Consider the following 17,826-nt stretch of genomic DNA (forward strand, 5'->3'; position numbering starts at 1 on the left):
AGTCTTATATTTCTTCCTGTCTTCATAACATCTACTCAAATCCAGTATTTTTTTCTATCCTAATTACATTCAAGCACATTTAAGTAACTAATTCGGAGAGGTTAAGATGTTTTCTCCTCCTTCTCCTATCATTATTAATTCTTACTAAAAGGATGGCTGATACAGTCCTTTTCTTCCTCCCCTTTATTTTCCCTTCTACGACACGCCGGGAGTACGTGGCTGTAAAACGTGTTGTGTTTTCGCCGTAGACTTTTATAGCCTCGCTCTATCCGGGCTTGTAATCTCCGTTTACTTCAATTCATTGTATTCATTACACAGCAATGGTACTATTGATATTCCAAACAGTGATTCGAGAGTCCTCGTGTAAGAAACCGACTCTTTTCGTTTTTCCCAATAGCGCGATGCACAGCAGGGTGATAGCAGAGTCCGGGTGCGCGTACGTGTGTGTGTGTGTGTGTGTGTGTGTGTGTGTGTGTGTGTGTGTGCTGGCATGGTTGATAGGGTTGGTTGGGTAGGTGAGGGAGGCAGATGCAGAGGGACAGCTAGCAAGATGTTGGGGCGGGGTTATTTAACAAGGGATGTGGTGTAGTGGAACAACTGGTGAGGTGCTTAGATTGAGGGTATGTGAGAGGAGCAGGTGGTGGAGAGGGGCAGCTGGCGAAGTGTTGATGGTTGGTCTGTGAGGGAGGGGGAGATGGTAGAGAGGCGAGGTGTTAACAGCGCCTCCTCTCAGACCTGTGACATGCATGATCAATAGACACTTTCATTGGCACTAGGTATTCTGCTCCTTTGCCTGCGAGGTGTTTAGTACTCGTATCGCGTATTCATGCACTGAAGTCATCACTGTAACGTGTTCATCACTGTATTCTTGTCAGTTTTATTACAAAGGTGACAGGGAACGAGGTGGGGGTAAAACATCCGTAAGCGTGGTGCGCTAGTTAGGAAGTGATTAATAGTCACTGGGGCTGAGTGATGAAAGTTGGATGATTTTACCCTGCAGGAGACTGTTGATGATGATGATGAGGATGACGGTGAGGATGACGATGATTATGATGACATTTTTCTTCAATGGATTTACGATACTACTCCTCAGCAATTGTGAGGTAGAAACGACGATTCGTACACACTGCTTATCGGTTTTACTCACACTGATCATAACGTTATTGTGGGTTGCATGTGCGTGTGTGTTCCCTAATTCATCATTGGCTGATGTGACCTTGAATAAAAGTATTGGCAAGTGTGAAAATAACACTCAGATGTTAAAGACACTCAGCGCTATGTATGCAGTATGCCTGAATATTCATGAAGTTCACAGTTTTGTCGCAAAATGTCTTAGTGTGCCCTTGCAGATATATGTAGGCCTATCCATAGTATTGCCCCCCCCCAAAAAAAAAAAAAACGGTGTATAAAGTTTTCCCTGCAATTTCCATGTACGTTCCCTCACCCTTGTCCTCACTTCCTCATTCTTCTCCGTCCTCTCCTTTCCCCACCTCCTCTCACACTAGACGCCTGACAGACCGCACCTTCCCTCCACCTTGGCCCCTCTTGATATATTCAGGCATAAACAGTTCCGCGCCGTCTGTGGTCGAGACTGCGTGTGAAACCTGGTCACTGAGATAAGGGGGTCAAGGAAAATATGCTCCACTATGTTTGCTGCTCATACTCGCAATTCTGGGCCACGAGTGCTTGAGCTGTCTTTGTTTGAGGGAGACTTTTGCATCACCTTTGTGCTTCAAGATCGCTAATGCCGCACTGGGCTCAGGCAATAGTTCTGTGTTGCATGAATGGACTGGTTAAGTATATGCGTCGGGAAATGTTGTCATGGCCTCAGGATTTACACCTGCAACACTAAAGCTTTACATAGGCTTTTGAAAATTATCAGTAACATGTTTTTGGCATGAAGATCAAAATTATAATTCTGGAAAAGGAGTAGTATTTCTGGCACGGTTTTTGGTTGGAATGGGTGGATAGGTTCTATATAATGCTTTGGAATTTGTCGATATCACTACCAAGGACTTCACTTTAATTTGCAACTAATTGATCACGCCAATAATGATCCCTTATCTCAAAATGTCCATCCGACAATTTAAGGAAAGTATTCTGTGATAAAAAATAGCCCATAGCACATAAATGAAGCCATCATGGTAAAGGGGTTTATATTGATGGATACATTTCCCACCCATAGTTGTAAGTAATTCTTTCATTAAAGTATAGTTAAGAATAGAATCATATATATTTTTTCTCCCTGTCAAGACGTGCATCAGAGACAGAGGTGTGCGAGACAGCTATCATATAATTGCATGACTGTCAACCAATCAACCTTTTGTGACCTACCTTGAGCCTCAGCCATTATTAATATTTTCTTTTTGCCCAACACTCTGAATCATGTAGACGCTTTTGACTTCTTTTCTATGAGGTTACTTTTCTGTTCACAGTTTAGCTTTAATGACAATATTTTTAATAGCAGGAGATGACTGACCAACAGGGAAAAATTTTATTATGATTTCTGAGAGTTCTACTAATAATTCTGAGCATGTGAGTATGAATTTTGTTGATTTTTTTTTACCACAATACGATGGCGACTATTTTAATTTACTGTAGTTAACATCAGGCGGGTTGACTTTATTTTGTGATAACTTCATGACCTAGAAGGGTCTGACTCTACCTTCATTAACCTCTCCAATCCAAAAGATCCTTCTGAGATTAAATAGAATCGACTTAGGGTGGTAAGAATCAAGAATCATCGTTGTAGTGAAAGGTTTAGACTTGCCAACAATATTACAATATCCTTCATCACCATTGATATGTTGACCTTTTCATTTTTGTTTACCTAGCTGTCTGTCGATTTTTTTTTTTTATTTGGAAGAGATTTTTGAAAACTGGAGGGGTTAGATATAGTTTTTACGAACCCCTTCACTACGAGGGGGTCTCCTAACTTTAAATAAAACTGTGATGTTAACTAGAAATAAATGATAAAAAGACCCCGTGTTGAAGGGGTTAAACTGCATATATTCAGTCAGGTAAGCGTGTGGTCTTTCCCCAAACCGGCGGAACCCATAGCTGGCCAAACACCTGCTAATTCAACACCTGCCCGGCCGTCTCACCTGAGCTGTGTGGGTAAACCTTTAAAGTCAACACACCAGCCCCACCTCGCCTCCTACTCCACCTTCACCTCCTCTCTCTCTTTCTCTCTCACCTGCTGCTTCGTCGTCGGTCATCGAACTCTCTCTCTCTCTCTCTCTCTCTCTCTCTCTCTCTCTCTCTCTCTCTCTCTCTCTCTTGTCCAACATAGTCCAGTCTCAAAATGTACAGTCGTGTGCAATAGTCCCTTTACGCGTCTCGATTTTCGATTTAGTACGGCGAAATCACAACTTTTTTTTTTGCCGTTTTCTTTAGCAAGATGGGATTAGACTTTGATATAATTTGGAGACAGTGTAAAGGAACTATTGACCTCAATTATAGAGTTAATAGTCCCACTGTGTCCTGAAACTCCATTTAAATCGGGTTTAATTATTGCTTTGAACAGTCTTGAAATTTGAAAATTAATGAAGTCTTTAATATCAGTACTACTAATAAATTGGGCTTGAATCTCTCTTCGGTAGCTCGGGTTGTGGAAAGTAATTAGTCTGGAATTGTACAAGCGACATTTGAAGCAACATTACCCCCAAATTTGATAAAAGTTTGACGAAATTAGGTCTGAGTGACAGTTTGTTGATTATTTTGATGTGTCTGGTAATCCTTGTTTACATAAAATTCAAAATAATATCATATTCTTCTTCACTAATGAGTGACGGTAAAAATAATATCGTACGGTATCATAAACTCTTCGTTCTGTTGCATGTTGTACAGCTCGGTGTGAATAACGAAACTTAACGATATTTTTTTGTGGATTCTACCTCGGCTTTGACATTTTGCGCTCCACATTCACTCCTCGTTCGTCTTGTTCAGCTCGTTGGTATATTGCCTTCCCTTGGGTTGGCGGTGGTGGTGGCGTGGAAGTCCAGTTTCCATATATGCAAGGGTAACTGGAGCTGCATTTCGTAATCCTGTTCCATTGACCAGCCTCACACACACCCACGAGCTCCACAAACAGCCTTACCTTCAGCAATTCAGATCCGTGCCTTTCACACCACCACCACTACCATCCAGCCCAGTGCCCTTCCCTCAGTACTACGGGATTACGTTTTTCACATCACCACCTTCGTGTCGAACCAACTATGCCTTCAACGACGGCTGATGGCTTATGTAATGTCTGTTTTGCTCTGTTTAATGGCAGACGATCCTACTTGCTGCAGGGACTCTTAGCGTCAATCAAGAATTAAAAATTGTCTTGATGATGCACACGCATAACGCCTTGGTTCGTGTTCTCGAGAGCTTAGGTGACTCCTTATCACCTCTGCCTTATAGGTATATTATTGCATGTGGAACGTTAGTTCTCTCTCATAACGTATTTATGCCATAAGTTGTATAATTTAAATGACTCAGTCGCAAAATGAAGTTGTGTGTGTCAAATATATTCATAGATTCATAGAAATGTGTAATAAGTTAGTAAAAGAAGACGGCATACAGTGTGACTTAGTCCAGACAAAATACTATTAGTTAAGACCGCACACACACACACACACACACACACACACACACACACACACACACACACACACACACACACACACACACACACACACACACACACACACACACACACACACACACACACACACACACACACACACACACACACACACACACACACACACACACACACACACACACACACACACACACACACTGACCCACCATACACCACAACAACTTGCCCTCCTCCAGCCACAACATTAAATCTGTGCTGATATGCAGAAGAGGGGGCGGCAGACGGCTAATCCTTGTGTTTATGTCAAGTTGCAGTCGGCGTCTCTTATCACATGACTGCCCTTCATCCTACCACAGCTCCGTCAGTGGCCGTGGCGGGAGAAGGGTGGATAGCACCATAAAATTAGGGCTGATTTACAGAAGCTTCAGCGGACGACTAATCCTTGTGGTCATGTCAAGCTGCGATCGTGGTCTCTTACCACACGACTGTCTATTCTTCGACGCCTCCGTCCGTCAGTAGCCACGATGGGAGGGAAGACTGGAAGACTAGGAAATAAATACTTACTGATGCATGGAAATGGGCGCAGGAAATGACTGGTCGTTGTGTTTATATCAAACTGTGGTCGGCTTGTCCTGCCACATGACTGTCTTAATTGGTCCGCCTTCGTCAGTGTCTGTGGCGGACGGAGAAGGGAATGGGAAGGAGGACTCGGTGATCAAAGCTACACCCTACCACTGTTTACTATCACTGTCTTCTGTTCATCGTCTGTGCCTTGTCTTTGTCCTGGCCTCCTCCTGATTCCCCTGTGACCTTTCCACTGCTCAGCGACCGGTGATGGGCTCCATTTTTTGCCACAGCAGAGCCTCTTGATTCAGCAATAGTGGAGGTGAGGGAGGGAGGGAGCACCGCCGTCTTGTTGCTGGGCTCCATGATGAGGCGGCAGGGAGCAACGTGGTGGCTTATGTTTGGCTAACAGTAAATCTTGGCCCTACACGTTTTATTTCTTTTTTATTCTGTTTCTTTCAAATCAATTTAGGCATGTGTGTCTCAGGTTTCCGAGTAAGATTTTGATATAGGTCTGAAACTGCCATCCAGTAATATCAGTAAAGCAAAATTTAGTCAGTGTCGCGCAGGTTACCTTCAGTGATCATGTCTACTGTTTGAGGTCAGAAAATTGCCGCCAGTAGTACAGTATGTTAAAAGTAATGAAATTTTAACACCTAAACGTACTGTGCTGAGTAGAATGATCTTCGTGAGTTCTTCTGACCTTGCACGTGACTAAAGTTACGTCATTTGGGTTATAGAGTCGATGTGAAGCTGTGGCCATAGTCTGGGTCAGTACTTGTTTTAGCGGCGAGAACAGGTTTACTTATAGCTCATCCTGTAGACAAAAATAGAATGAAAACCGCTTCATTAACACTGCGAGGGGATAAACATACTTTGTTGGTCAAGACTGAAAATTTATCTCCAGTGCAAAATATCATCAATGTAAATATTTTTATTGTGCAAAATGGTCGTTAAGGAAAAGCAATAAATGGAGGGCGTAATTCTTGCATGAATAAGCCAGGAGAAATAAGCGTAAGGTGTCTCACATACTACAGCTTCTCTCCGCCCACACCCCCGTCAGCTACCGCATATTTCCCGCCCACACCTCCTGATTTACTGTCCTGTTAAGAGCTTCTTTTGCAGCGGAGGGTGTGGTCTCCAGGGCAACAATAGCCCAGACCACTTCAGGTCATCTCTAATGAAGATTTAGTGAGGCACATCTCATCCTTACAGACGTGCTCTCATCAACGGCACCAGTGAATAAAAAGCATATCTATTTTTAATGCGATATATTCCCAGTTAATGGACTAATGAAAGCGACAAATTTCTCCGTTTGTGTCGGTATGTTTAAATGTTCTGGCAAAAGCAAATAATAACAAATGCCTATTGTGTATTTATGAATTAATCTCAACGAGTGTGATCATAAAAAAAAAAAGAATAACATTAATGATCGACTACTGGAATATTACCACGTATGAAATAAACACACACACACACACACACACACACACACACACACACACACACACACACACACACACACACACACACACACACACACACACACACACAGGAAAGCGTACGTTAAATGAATTCAGCCAGGGAAGAGCACCTTATTATCTAACCCTGAAGCGCCTAACCTTGCTACTGGGCAGGTGAAGACGCTGTGAAGAGATATGGCGGGATCGGTGCTGTCAGTTGTAGGTGGAGCTCCTGACAGCAACAGGATCGAATTCTAATCGTACCTCTTCTGACCTAAATTTCGAGGTCTTGACTTCAAACCTCATTCAGTAAATATCTAGAGCTCTGAATGTTGGATATAAGAGCGTACGTATTGGCTGGATTACAGGTTGCTTCTCAGGAGGGTACATTTTAACCACTGGCTGTGTATGGTTTCAAAAAAATATCTGTGATGAATGTAATAGTATGGAGTTAAGCAGAATTTAATAGGTAGCCCAAACTCCACTACCTCAGCGAACGAGTTATGCAGCATTGATTGTTTTTAACCCTCTAGCTACCTAGGCTTTTGTCTCCTTAACCTACTTTAGATCAGCATTCTCTTGCAAGTAGTATCTTGCTTGCGGGAAGGACAACGAAAGACGAGCGCAGAATCTTACCATGCCTCTTGTCCTTTTTGCAAAAGCTAATCTGAGACGCAGATTTCAGTAGGCCTACGTTAGGCGCTTAGTTCGATTTTCACAGGATCATCACTCTTTCATTTTTTTTTCACTTTAACCTAACTTATCCTAACCAAACCTAACCTAAAAAAATTAACCTAACTGACCAACACACTATCCTGACCTGATACTAAGAAAACAAATCTAATCCAACCTAGACTTGACTGGATCAGAAAAAGGACAAAACTGGTACACAGAACGGAAATCAGCATCAGGGACCAGGGGGCGTGTTGATAAAGATCCTGGAGCCTGCGTTACCTTTGTTTACCTTTTCATCTTCACCTTCTCTTGGTTCTGTTCTACCTCCAGACGATTTTATTCAGCTGAGTGTGACTTATAGGATCCAGGAAAGCTAATACTATCACCATTAACCCTTTCAAGGTCGGGACAGCTCCAGTGACATATTCCAGCTAAAACCCAGACGATTTTATTCAGCTAATGTTCCTGAGATTGTTATTTTATCCTGCTATGAAACTCTTGGCCAGTATCTTCGTCGGTAAAGGAAGCTCCCTAACACCTTTTTCCAAGTGATTTATTTTGCTTATTATGCCTTACTGTTCTATTCCGTGTTATATAAATCCTTCAGACATTACCATACTCTGCATAAATGGCGCAGAAAATGGCGCACAGCCATATCCAGAAAATAAATCACTAAGGAAGAGATGTTAGGGAGCTTAGAGAGAAAACTAAGTGAAAGGTACGATATGGAAAAATTATTTCCGACACCATTTCACAGTTATAGTTATTTGCATATTTTAAGAGTTGCCCAAGATCCTTTATAAATACGGGCCTGAACACGAGACCTTCGTTAGTATTCTTCTGGGTCTGCCCGCTGAAGGAGTCAACCTGCTTAGTATTCATAAACTTTCTTTAGCTTAACTCCTGGAATACGTTGACATCTCTTTTGTATTTACTACTGTCAGGCTATCTATCTATCTATCTATCTATATTCTTTACCTATCTATTTTTGTCTATCTATTAATCTATCTAGTTAGCTTATTTTACTTTTTAGCTTACTGAGAACTCCTTATAGTAGGGATTAACGTCTTTAAGTCAAGGATATTGTTAGTTTTAATCTTTGCTATCACCAGGCAATTACATTCAGTTTTTGAGAGATTTATCGAGCTAGATAGATCAAATACAGTCTTCGTTAACTTTTTCATCACAGCCTTGGGTCGAATAATCTTGGTCTGGAGATAGCAATATTACACAACAAAAGGACGTCCACGAGCTGAAGGGGTTAATGGAGTTTGTCTGTATAGTCGTGTCTCCACCACCCACAGTCTGACCCAAGGTGGATATAGTCATCTTGGGGTGGCAGTGATGAAATAAAGAAGTTGTACCGAAGAGGCCAAGTGACGTGTGGGATCTTTTGCTTATACCTTTATCTTTTTCATCTGCTAATAACTTCAAACTATTCTAGAGCATGATTTGCATATAAAATCGCATCAATACTTTTTTATCCTACCCCATACAGACACCAAGCACTTAGTAGCCAACACTGAATAAATAATAACGTGAGAAATACAACACCACAACCTGGTTTGCGATAATTTTTAACTGCTATGGAGATTTGTTTGCGGGAAAAAATGGCTGATCACTCTTTTCTGGTGACATTATTTTACTTTATTCTTTCTACTTTCAGACGATTTTGTTCAGCTTCAGGGGGATTATTCTAAGTCGAGGGATTAGATATAGTCTTCATTAATCCCATCAGTACGAGAGATCCCTTCAATACGAGAGGGTTCTTCAACACTACAGGTCCTTCAATACAAACAATCCCTTCATCACTTCCAAGTAAACTAATATCTCAGGATATGACAAGGATACACCGATACACATTACCGTATTGAAAGGGTTAAGATCCTTCCTAAACACTTCGCCTGCTTAGTATCCGGTGGGTGTGGCGGGAGGAACACGGCAAGGCAGAGAACCTAACTGGGCCGTTCTGATTCCTAGCAGCCAGGGAATAGCTAATGAAAGTGACCCTTGTTTTCCCCTACGACGCACGGAGCCTAAAATAAACATAACAACTTGCCATAATTTTCCTCTCACATGTAACTTACTTTTGAAGGGATAACTGGAGGCGATTGGGAAGACTGCACTTTTTTTCCTCTCGTCTCCCTAACGACAGTAAAACACGACTTAGTTCTAAAGGGGAAATTAAAGTAGATTTGTGAATCATTGTCGTGGTCTGGGTTTTGGTAAAGGCTGAGGGTTTGTGTATGTTGGGTTTGGTATATCATTAATAATAGATGCAGTGGAGCTTTGTTGATTTGCTTTAATACTCTGAAATCTTCCTATGATATTATGCACTATTATCAAGGCTGAAAGTATAATTGTAAAGCTTAAAAATCTCTCTCTCTCTCTCTCTCTCTCTCTCTCTCACACACACACACACACACACACACACACACACACACACACACACACACACACACACACAAACTGTTCAAGAATATGAATGCATGTAGCCAGATTTACCGTCTCCCCGTCGCAATTATTGATTTCATTACTGAACCCAGATATATATAATTAATGGCTATTTTATTTAGAACGATTTGCATAGTATTGTTTGACACGAGAATAAATGTATATATAATTTTCCTAATGATTTTCTGGGGAACTTCGCAGCATTTATTTAGCGATTTATTTGGCACACAATGCTTTCATATTCTGTCATAATACATCTAATTATTCTCTTGATCATAATCCCTATGTTTTTTATATTGCTATAGCTTGCATCACCAAGACGCATGAGGCTATAAATGTGTCACAGGCAAAATAAATCGCTTAGGTACAGATGTTACGAAATCTCCTAAGCCAACGAGTGTACGGCCCATAATCCTTACAAATGGCGCGCAAATCTAAAATACTTTCCTCTTCACACAAACAGCCAGCGGCGCGTCCTCATGCAAGCGAAAGGGTGGAAGGCATCATACGCTTCTCCCCATCCACATCCCCAAACATGCTTATCGTCTTCTAGATAAAATTCATTTGTTTGTAGATTTGTGGAGGTATTTTTCTTGCTGGTTGAGCAAACAAGACGACACCGAAGCATCAGAATGTTGTCTGACAAACCTGTCTTGCGTCCCGCACCGCCACCACCACTACCATTTGGTTCACCCAGTTTCTTTCACTCGTATACGCAGATTTTTTGGACGTCATGCAAATTCTTATAGTGATCATAACCCAGGATTCTTTACCAAGCGTGAAGTTATCTCTAATGGATAAGGGAACCATACCTGGTGATAAATACTAGTATGCGGATTTCTGTAAAAATAAAATAATTGCAACTTATCTAAGCTTGAAAACTTAAATGATTTCACAGATGAAGAGGCTGTCTGACTTATACAGTAATTTTGATCTAATATTCTTCTTTAAAAATTTCTAACGCCTCCTCCATCCCCTTTTTTAGTTATGTTATTGTACAAGTCTAGAATAAGAGATTTTTTTTTTTTTTTCACTTTATTTGTTATTCTTTTTACACTGTCCTTGCCTAAAAAATAACTCACATGCTTTACATTTTATGCCGTGTTTATGCTTATTTGCTGGGTGGGGTAAATGTCTGGCTATGCTATTGCCAGTAAATGTCAGAATAAATATTAGGATCTTTGCCTTAAGCCTTATATTGAAATCACGCGTTTTAACTGTATTCGTGAGCCAAAAGTTTTTTTTCATTCTGCTCTTGGGTGACATCTCTTGGTGAAGAATGAACTATCTGCACCGATCCTTTTAACACAACAACGTTTCTATTATTATATTTTTGCCTCCACCAGACGATTTTATTTAGCGCAGGGGAGATCTCTCGTAGCAAAAGGGATCACCGTGTTTTCATAGACTGAGATCACAACAGACACGGGACACTGAGTTTTACTGGTCGTGCGGCTAAGGTTGAATATCGCCTTACGGAACGCTCAAGGTCTGCTAATTTTATGCTGCGCCTCACTGTCCTCTGATTGGTGAGTTATGTGCATGTGAACCTGATCAGCAGCCGTTCAGTGTCAGTGTAGGCAAGGGTCGTCAGCAATCACTCCACGCTGGACGATAAAGTTGTTTTAAGTGGACAAAATGGCTATCCGAGCTGACGGATTAACTCAAATTTATAGCGAAGACTCAGGGCCACATTTTTGAAATTTTAGGAGACTCACTAGTATCTCTTCCTCCCCAGTTTATCTCTACTTATGGCAAGAAAAATATATTAGCTTTTAATTTATGTAAACTGTCGATACTACACAGATAAAAATAAAATAATCTTAATTCTCTCGAGGGCACATATTTCCCCCAGACGAATGCAGTTGTCTGAAAGTAACCAGTAAAAAAAAAAACGCAAATACTCAATGAGGTCCTGGCTTCTCAAGAGTTATACGAGACAGGTTCAACCCATTTAGAGGACAGGGGTTGCTGAATAAAATAATCTTGTGGAAGCCAGAATACCACAGTGAGACCTTGTTTTCTTAAGGAGTATGTTGAAATAAGCATCACAAATCGCTAAGAATATGTTGCTTATGAGCTTCCCGAGGCAACGAAAATCCGGGCCAGATAGCCATCGTCTGCGTAAGGAGAGGTGACCCCGGCGGAGTGCAGAGGTTGAATGTTTGGAGCCCTAACCCCCCAGCACTTGGCGTTGTGGCAGATGGTTCAACAATAGATATTTATTATCCATGCTACTTTCACCAACACATACTTGCAAATATATAAACACATCTTACATACCACTGTTGCGTGTAATCGATATTCTGACGCACAATTCTGTCTTTACATTTATTTTGTTCATCGTGTTGGATTCAAATGATTTTGTCATCTCACCAAAAACGGTCAAAGCGCCAATGATAAGTTTCCTTAATCGATAATGTAAAATTGCAAAATAGTCATCCCTGCCTTGACATGTGCATATATATATATTGTGATGAGTATTCAGTTTGTAGGTCTTATTCACCTACCTGTTGTAAGTATTTTTTTATATTTCGTTCTCATCTTAAATGTCATTGAGCCTACTTATTTCTACAGTGAGAATATACCTCGTTTTAATGAGGTAAATGAGCGAATCTGACTGACAATTACAGGACTCTACGCTTAGCACCTTTACTACTATAACATATTTGCTCTGATACTAAACGAATATTTATATCTTATCAAGCATCGCTCTCGGTGCAAGGATCAAAAACAATCCCCAACTGCCACCTAAGCACGAAAACGGCTTTATTTTTGCATCTACTAGTCGGTTATTTTAATCCTAGGACAGATTCCTTGTAATAGGGGGATGAGGGCCTCAATAAACCCCTTCGGTTCGCAACCATCACATATTTCATTCTAGCAGTCACCGAGCAAATTTAATGACCTCAGCAATAATCTCCCACTGTGAAGAGATTATGAAGGGGAAAGATGACAGCAGGGACAGAACGGAGGAGAGTGTTCAGTGCAAGTCTTCTTATACATTATCCATAAAACCACCGAAAGAATTCTGCATGTATCGTCTTCCTGAAGGGATTTAGGAGGGAGTATAGGAGAGGAGGGACAGTTGAGGAGAGGGTCACGGTGCAAGCTGGTAGTTGAGGTTAGGGTGGGAAGCTGTGGTCGAGGGTTGCCTGGTGAGGGTGGGAGAGAGAGGCAGGTGACGGCTGGAGGGCAGATGTGAGAGAACAGAGGATGAGAAAGGTGAGAGTAGGAAGAGGGCAGGTGAGGATAGGGTGTGTTTGAGAGGGGAGTATGGGAAGGGATGGATGTGAAAGGAAAGGGTGAGTGCAGGAGTAGAGAAAACAGGCTATATAAGGAAAATGAGAGCAGGATGAGAACAGATAGGATATACCTGAGAATCAAGTGTAGGAAGAGATGGGTGTGAGACGTGAGAGTTTGAAGAGATCAATGTGGGAATGAAGTGTGAAGTGAAAGTGTGGGATTGTGTGTGTGAAGTGGGCATGAGAGAAAACTGGATAGGAAAAGTGAGAGTGGGAAGAGATCAGGAGAGAATAAATGTGAATAGTAAGATAAGAGATGATTGTTAAAGGTGAGTATGAGAACACATAGATGTGAGAAATGAGTACAGGAAGACACTGATACAGAAAATGAGTTTGCAAAGAGAGGAATATGAGTTGGTGTGGTACGGGTTTAATGTGGGGATAAAGTATGAAGAGTGAGTGTGGGATCGTGTGTGAGAGGTAAGAGTTGGAGAGCAGCTGTGAGATGGGAGGTTGAGAAAGGTGAGAGAAGGCAGGAAAGGACAGGGTGTGAGAATTTAGCATGGAAAGGAAAGAGCAGAGAGTGGGAAGAGGGGTAGTGATGATAGGGAGTGTGTGAAAGGTCGGTTTGGGGAGGGATTTTGGTTCTGCACGGATGATGTGTGAAAAATGGATGTGGAAAAGGATGATGTACGAAAGTGTAGAGTGTGGGAAACGAGAGCTGGGAAGAAGTCAAGTAAAGATGTCGACGAAAGAGACGAGTACTGGGGAAAAGAGGGGAATATGAGAAAAGTAAAGTTGGGAATACTATGAAAGATAAATGGAGAAAAATGTCACATGCGTATATAGATGTGAGATGTGTGTATAGGACGGGGTCAAGTAAGGATAGTGTAAGAGGTGAATGGGAAGGTCAGGTCACGGTTGGTGGTGAGAGGCGAGTGTAGGAAGAGGTCAGACATGAGAGGGTGCGAGTGGTGAGTGTGGGTTGTGGCCAAATGAGGGTCCGAAGATTGCTATTAAAAGTGAATTTGGGGACACGAGGGATGATGCGATGTGGGAGGGAGTGGGCTAAATCAAGGCCGAGACGACAAAGTGACAGAGATAAAGGTAAGTAGAAGGAGAAAGGTGTAGTATCAGGAGCTGGCATCAGACACCAATATAGATTAAGTATTAACACGTCATCAAAAGCCTTGTCCTCATCAGAATGTGGCTGCTGTTTTCATACTGATGTAAGTATATCCATTGTTATAAATCTGGGCTGATCATGGAGCAATATATTTACCGGTACACGTTATCATTACCCAGGGGAAATGTGGTAATGACTAAGGTTCTGTGAACTAAAGACTGGAGTAAAATTGTTTTGTCTGTCGTATCGAATTATGTCTCATTTAGGCTATACTGTAATTTGCTTTGAAGTCTGAAATTCAGGGATTAAAGGTGAGGTCTTTTACTTTAGAATAACGTCTCATTTTGGTGCTTAGTTATAAACTAAACTCTGGAAGCAATAATAAGTATGTGAAAGAACGTCTGCTGTAATATTCAACCATTTAACCATGCTCCTTCTTCTACAGGGGACGGGCCTGGCCATGGGAAGACGCCGGGAGTCACCATCATCAGAGTCTCCGCCCAAGTCCCAGTGCGGTGAGAGGGAGGTGAGAGCGACGCCTTTCAAGCGAAGTCGATCTCGAGTATACTACGCCTCACAGAGAGACTCCTGGGGTGCAGACGAGACGGGGACGAGAGATAGATCAGGAAGAAAGGGCCTGAGTTTTAGCCCTCCTTGTGTACCAACAAGTGTGGAGACCCATGACGCCAGAACCACACCCACGGCCAAGGCTACTCTCAGCTCCAGCATCATTCCCAGTTCCAGGAATGCATCAGCGCTATGGAACACTTCTGTCAAGTCACCATCTTCATGTAAATCCACCCCGACTTCAAGGACTGCTGCTATTCATAAACTCACTCCATCCTTCAGATCTTCTCCTAGAACCCGTAGAGACCTTCAGAGTGAGATAGCAGAGGAAGCTATACTGGAGGCCGGAGAGGAAGTTTGTAGTTCGGGGGAGGAGGCCACTGAGAGCGAGGAGTCTCCTGGTGGGTCTTTCCGGGGCTCCTTGCGTGGGTCTCCGTCACACCGCTCACAGGACTCTGGTTATTCAGACTCCGGTGAGTCTAACGCCCACAACGATAGCGACGGTTCCCCCACCACACCGCCCAACGTCAAGCACATCACCCGCGTCTACTTCAGTGAAAGCCCCGAGGAAGCATGCCTATACAATGATAAGATAGTGTGCTCCCCTGAACGAAAAGCTTCAAGTGAAGGCAGCCCACAAGCCAATGAAGCTCTGACTGATAGTCCTGCCAGTACCCAATGTAGTCCTAGTAGCCAGTCCAGCCCGGCAAGTACCCAGTCAAGTCCCTCCAGCGACTGTGCCGGGAGTCTGGAAGAACTGCCAGAAGAGCTAGAACACAAGAGCCTTCTTGAAGCTGCAGCTAGACGCACTGGAGCAATAAGAAAACGCAACACAAGTACCTGCACACCAGCATCCAGAAGACATCAGCGACGCAGCAACAGCACTGACAAGTTAGCAATAGACCATAAACTTGACACCCGTCGCCCAACCCCACTGAAAGCAAGGCGACGGTGGTCTACAGCAGATGTTCAGCAGCAGCATTTATCAAAACAGTGGCAGGCAACAACACAGGCCAATTCTGCTGCTGCTTCTGCCCAGTCACATATACCACAAAGTACAAGTACCCTCAACCTGCCTGCTGGTGCCTCCCTAGCAGTTAGCGGGCGGGTGGGTGGAGCAACCTCGCTGGACGCCCTGGACGACCCTGTACCGGCCTGGCGGGTGGCGAGTGACACCACCCTTACCCGCCCTCGCCCACATACGGCCCGAAGGATTAGAATTCATCCTACAGCCATTGCAAAAGAGATGAGGTAAGTGTGAATTCACTACTGACAGTGGTTGGGTGTATGCTTAGCGTGCATGCAGAGTACCAAACTCAAGCAAGGAGAGTATGCAGTGACGCAGGTCATCCCTGACGAGCTGTGTACACCCAAGGACCTCCAGCGCCACAGCCTCAATGGATAATGCATCCCGGCTGCTCCTATCAACTTATTAGGGCCTAAAGTCATCACACCATTATCTCTGACCACTTTCGTTCTTGATGATCGCTACCTGTCTTGTCTACTGATTAATATACCTTCGCAGAATATTCCACCGAGGCGTCCCAGGAAAATGATAAAAAATGAAAAGTAAAGCAAAATTTTAAATGCTCAATCCGAAGTGTCTTCACAGTGTAATTTAACCCTTTCCTTGATACTGTAGCATTAGGGTATTTCATTCTAACTAATATTAGACTATTTTTTTTTTTTATTCAAGGATGCATCAACAAATCAAATGGTTAAGCGGTCAGCCTGAGTAACACATCAGAGTTACTGATTGGCATTTGTTGTTGAACTTTTTACATTGGATGATCCACTGAAAAACCAAAATCAGAAATAGGCAGCAGAACATTAGAAACACTTTTGAAATTTGGCAGTGAAAGTGAGAAGCAACATCGCATTTGCAGTCACATCAGTCCTTGCTGTCCAAAACTGCAATAAATCCTACCACCCTGCCTTCATAGCCTATCCCGTACCAAACCACTTCCCAGAATCATGCACTAACCTCCCAAGTCGTCCTACACAGAGCTTGCTGCCAAACCTGTAATACCACCTCCCTCATACCAACTCCACACCGCCTTCCACCACCCTTCATATCCACTTCACGCCACTTGCTTCACCATGCTCAAACTTCTCTATCATCTCCGTCTCAGAGTTTGCTACCTAACCTGAAATACCATCATCCCACTCCATCGCTCATACCAGTTTCAAATTCTTATCATCCTGCATACCAATTGCGTGTCAACATCCAACATCATCCTTCATACCAGGTCTATACCAACCTAAACTATCCTCCATGCTAACTCGGTGTACTATTCTCTCTACATTGTCCTATTTAGAGCTTGCTACCGAACCTATAATACTGTACCACTTTCTTACATCGTCCTTCATACCAAGTTCACACCGCCCCACACAGACTTTCATACCAGTGCCACACTATCTTTCATACCAGATCAAAACTATACCAATGCTCCACCATAAACGTAAAGCATACGCTGTGCTCTGTGACATCGTACACAAAGCATGCCACTGGATCTGTAATACCACCACCATCCTGCATACCAGCTCTACACCATCCCTCATACCAGCTCTACACCATCCCTCATACCAGCTCTACACCATCCCTCATACCAGCTCCACACCATCCTTCACACCAGCTTTACACCACCCCTAATACCAGTTCTGCACCATCCTTCATACCAGCCCTACACTATCCCTCACACCAGCTCCACACCATCCTTCACACCATCATGAGAAATCGCTAGGACATTTTTCATCACAGCACAGAGCCATTCCAAAATACCACCCCACCAGACTTCCATCAGTACCAGTAAGAATACCTCTTTTATCATTCAAGAAACTCAAGCCAAAATGCCACCTATTATTCCAAACTTCTCCAAATACCAGCATTGGCTCTTGGTGCATCATACCATCGACTACACCATCTAGCTACTGCCATCAATGATACCCACTTACGCCGTCACCACTCCACGCAATACCACCTGGCCTCTTCAGTCACCTTATCCTACCTCACCTGTCACACCATACCCACATTTAACCCCACCTCACCCCCAATACCACATCATACCACGTCGCTACACCCGTCACGCCATTACGCCCCTGACACCACCTCATTCCAGCACCATGTCAATCTCGTCACCC

General features: G+C 42.9%; 1 protein-coding gene across 1 annotated transcript in view; it reads left to right on the forward strand.

The window, feature by feature from the left end:
• The first annotated feature begins 14,545 nt into the window (after positions 1–14,545).
• Positions 14,546–17,826, forward strand: part of LOC145393454 (protein inscuteable homolog) — a 32,240-nt gene continuing 28,959 nt past the window's right edge. Inside the window, exon 1 of the mRNA XM_080267553.1 lies at positions 14,546–15,936. Coding sequence (XP_080123679.1) covers positions 14,546–15,936 — 1,391 coding nt within the window. The remainder of the gene's footprint in view (positions 15,937–17,826) is intronic.

The sequence above is a fragment of the Coenobita brevimanus genome, chromosome 24 (assembly GCF_032717465.1).
Source record: "Coenobita brevimanus isolate Jiangsu-jjx chromosome 24, ASM3271746v2, whole genome shotgun sequence".
NCBI lineage: Eukaryota > Metazoa > Arthropoda > Malacostraca > Decapoda > Coenobitidae > Coenobita > Coenobita brevimanus.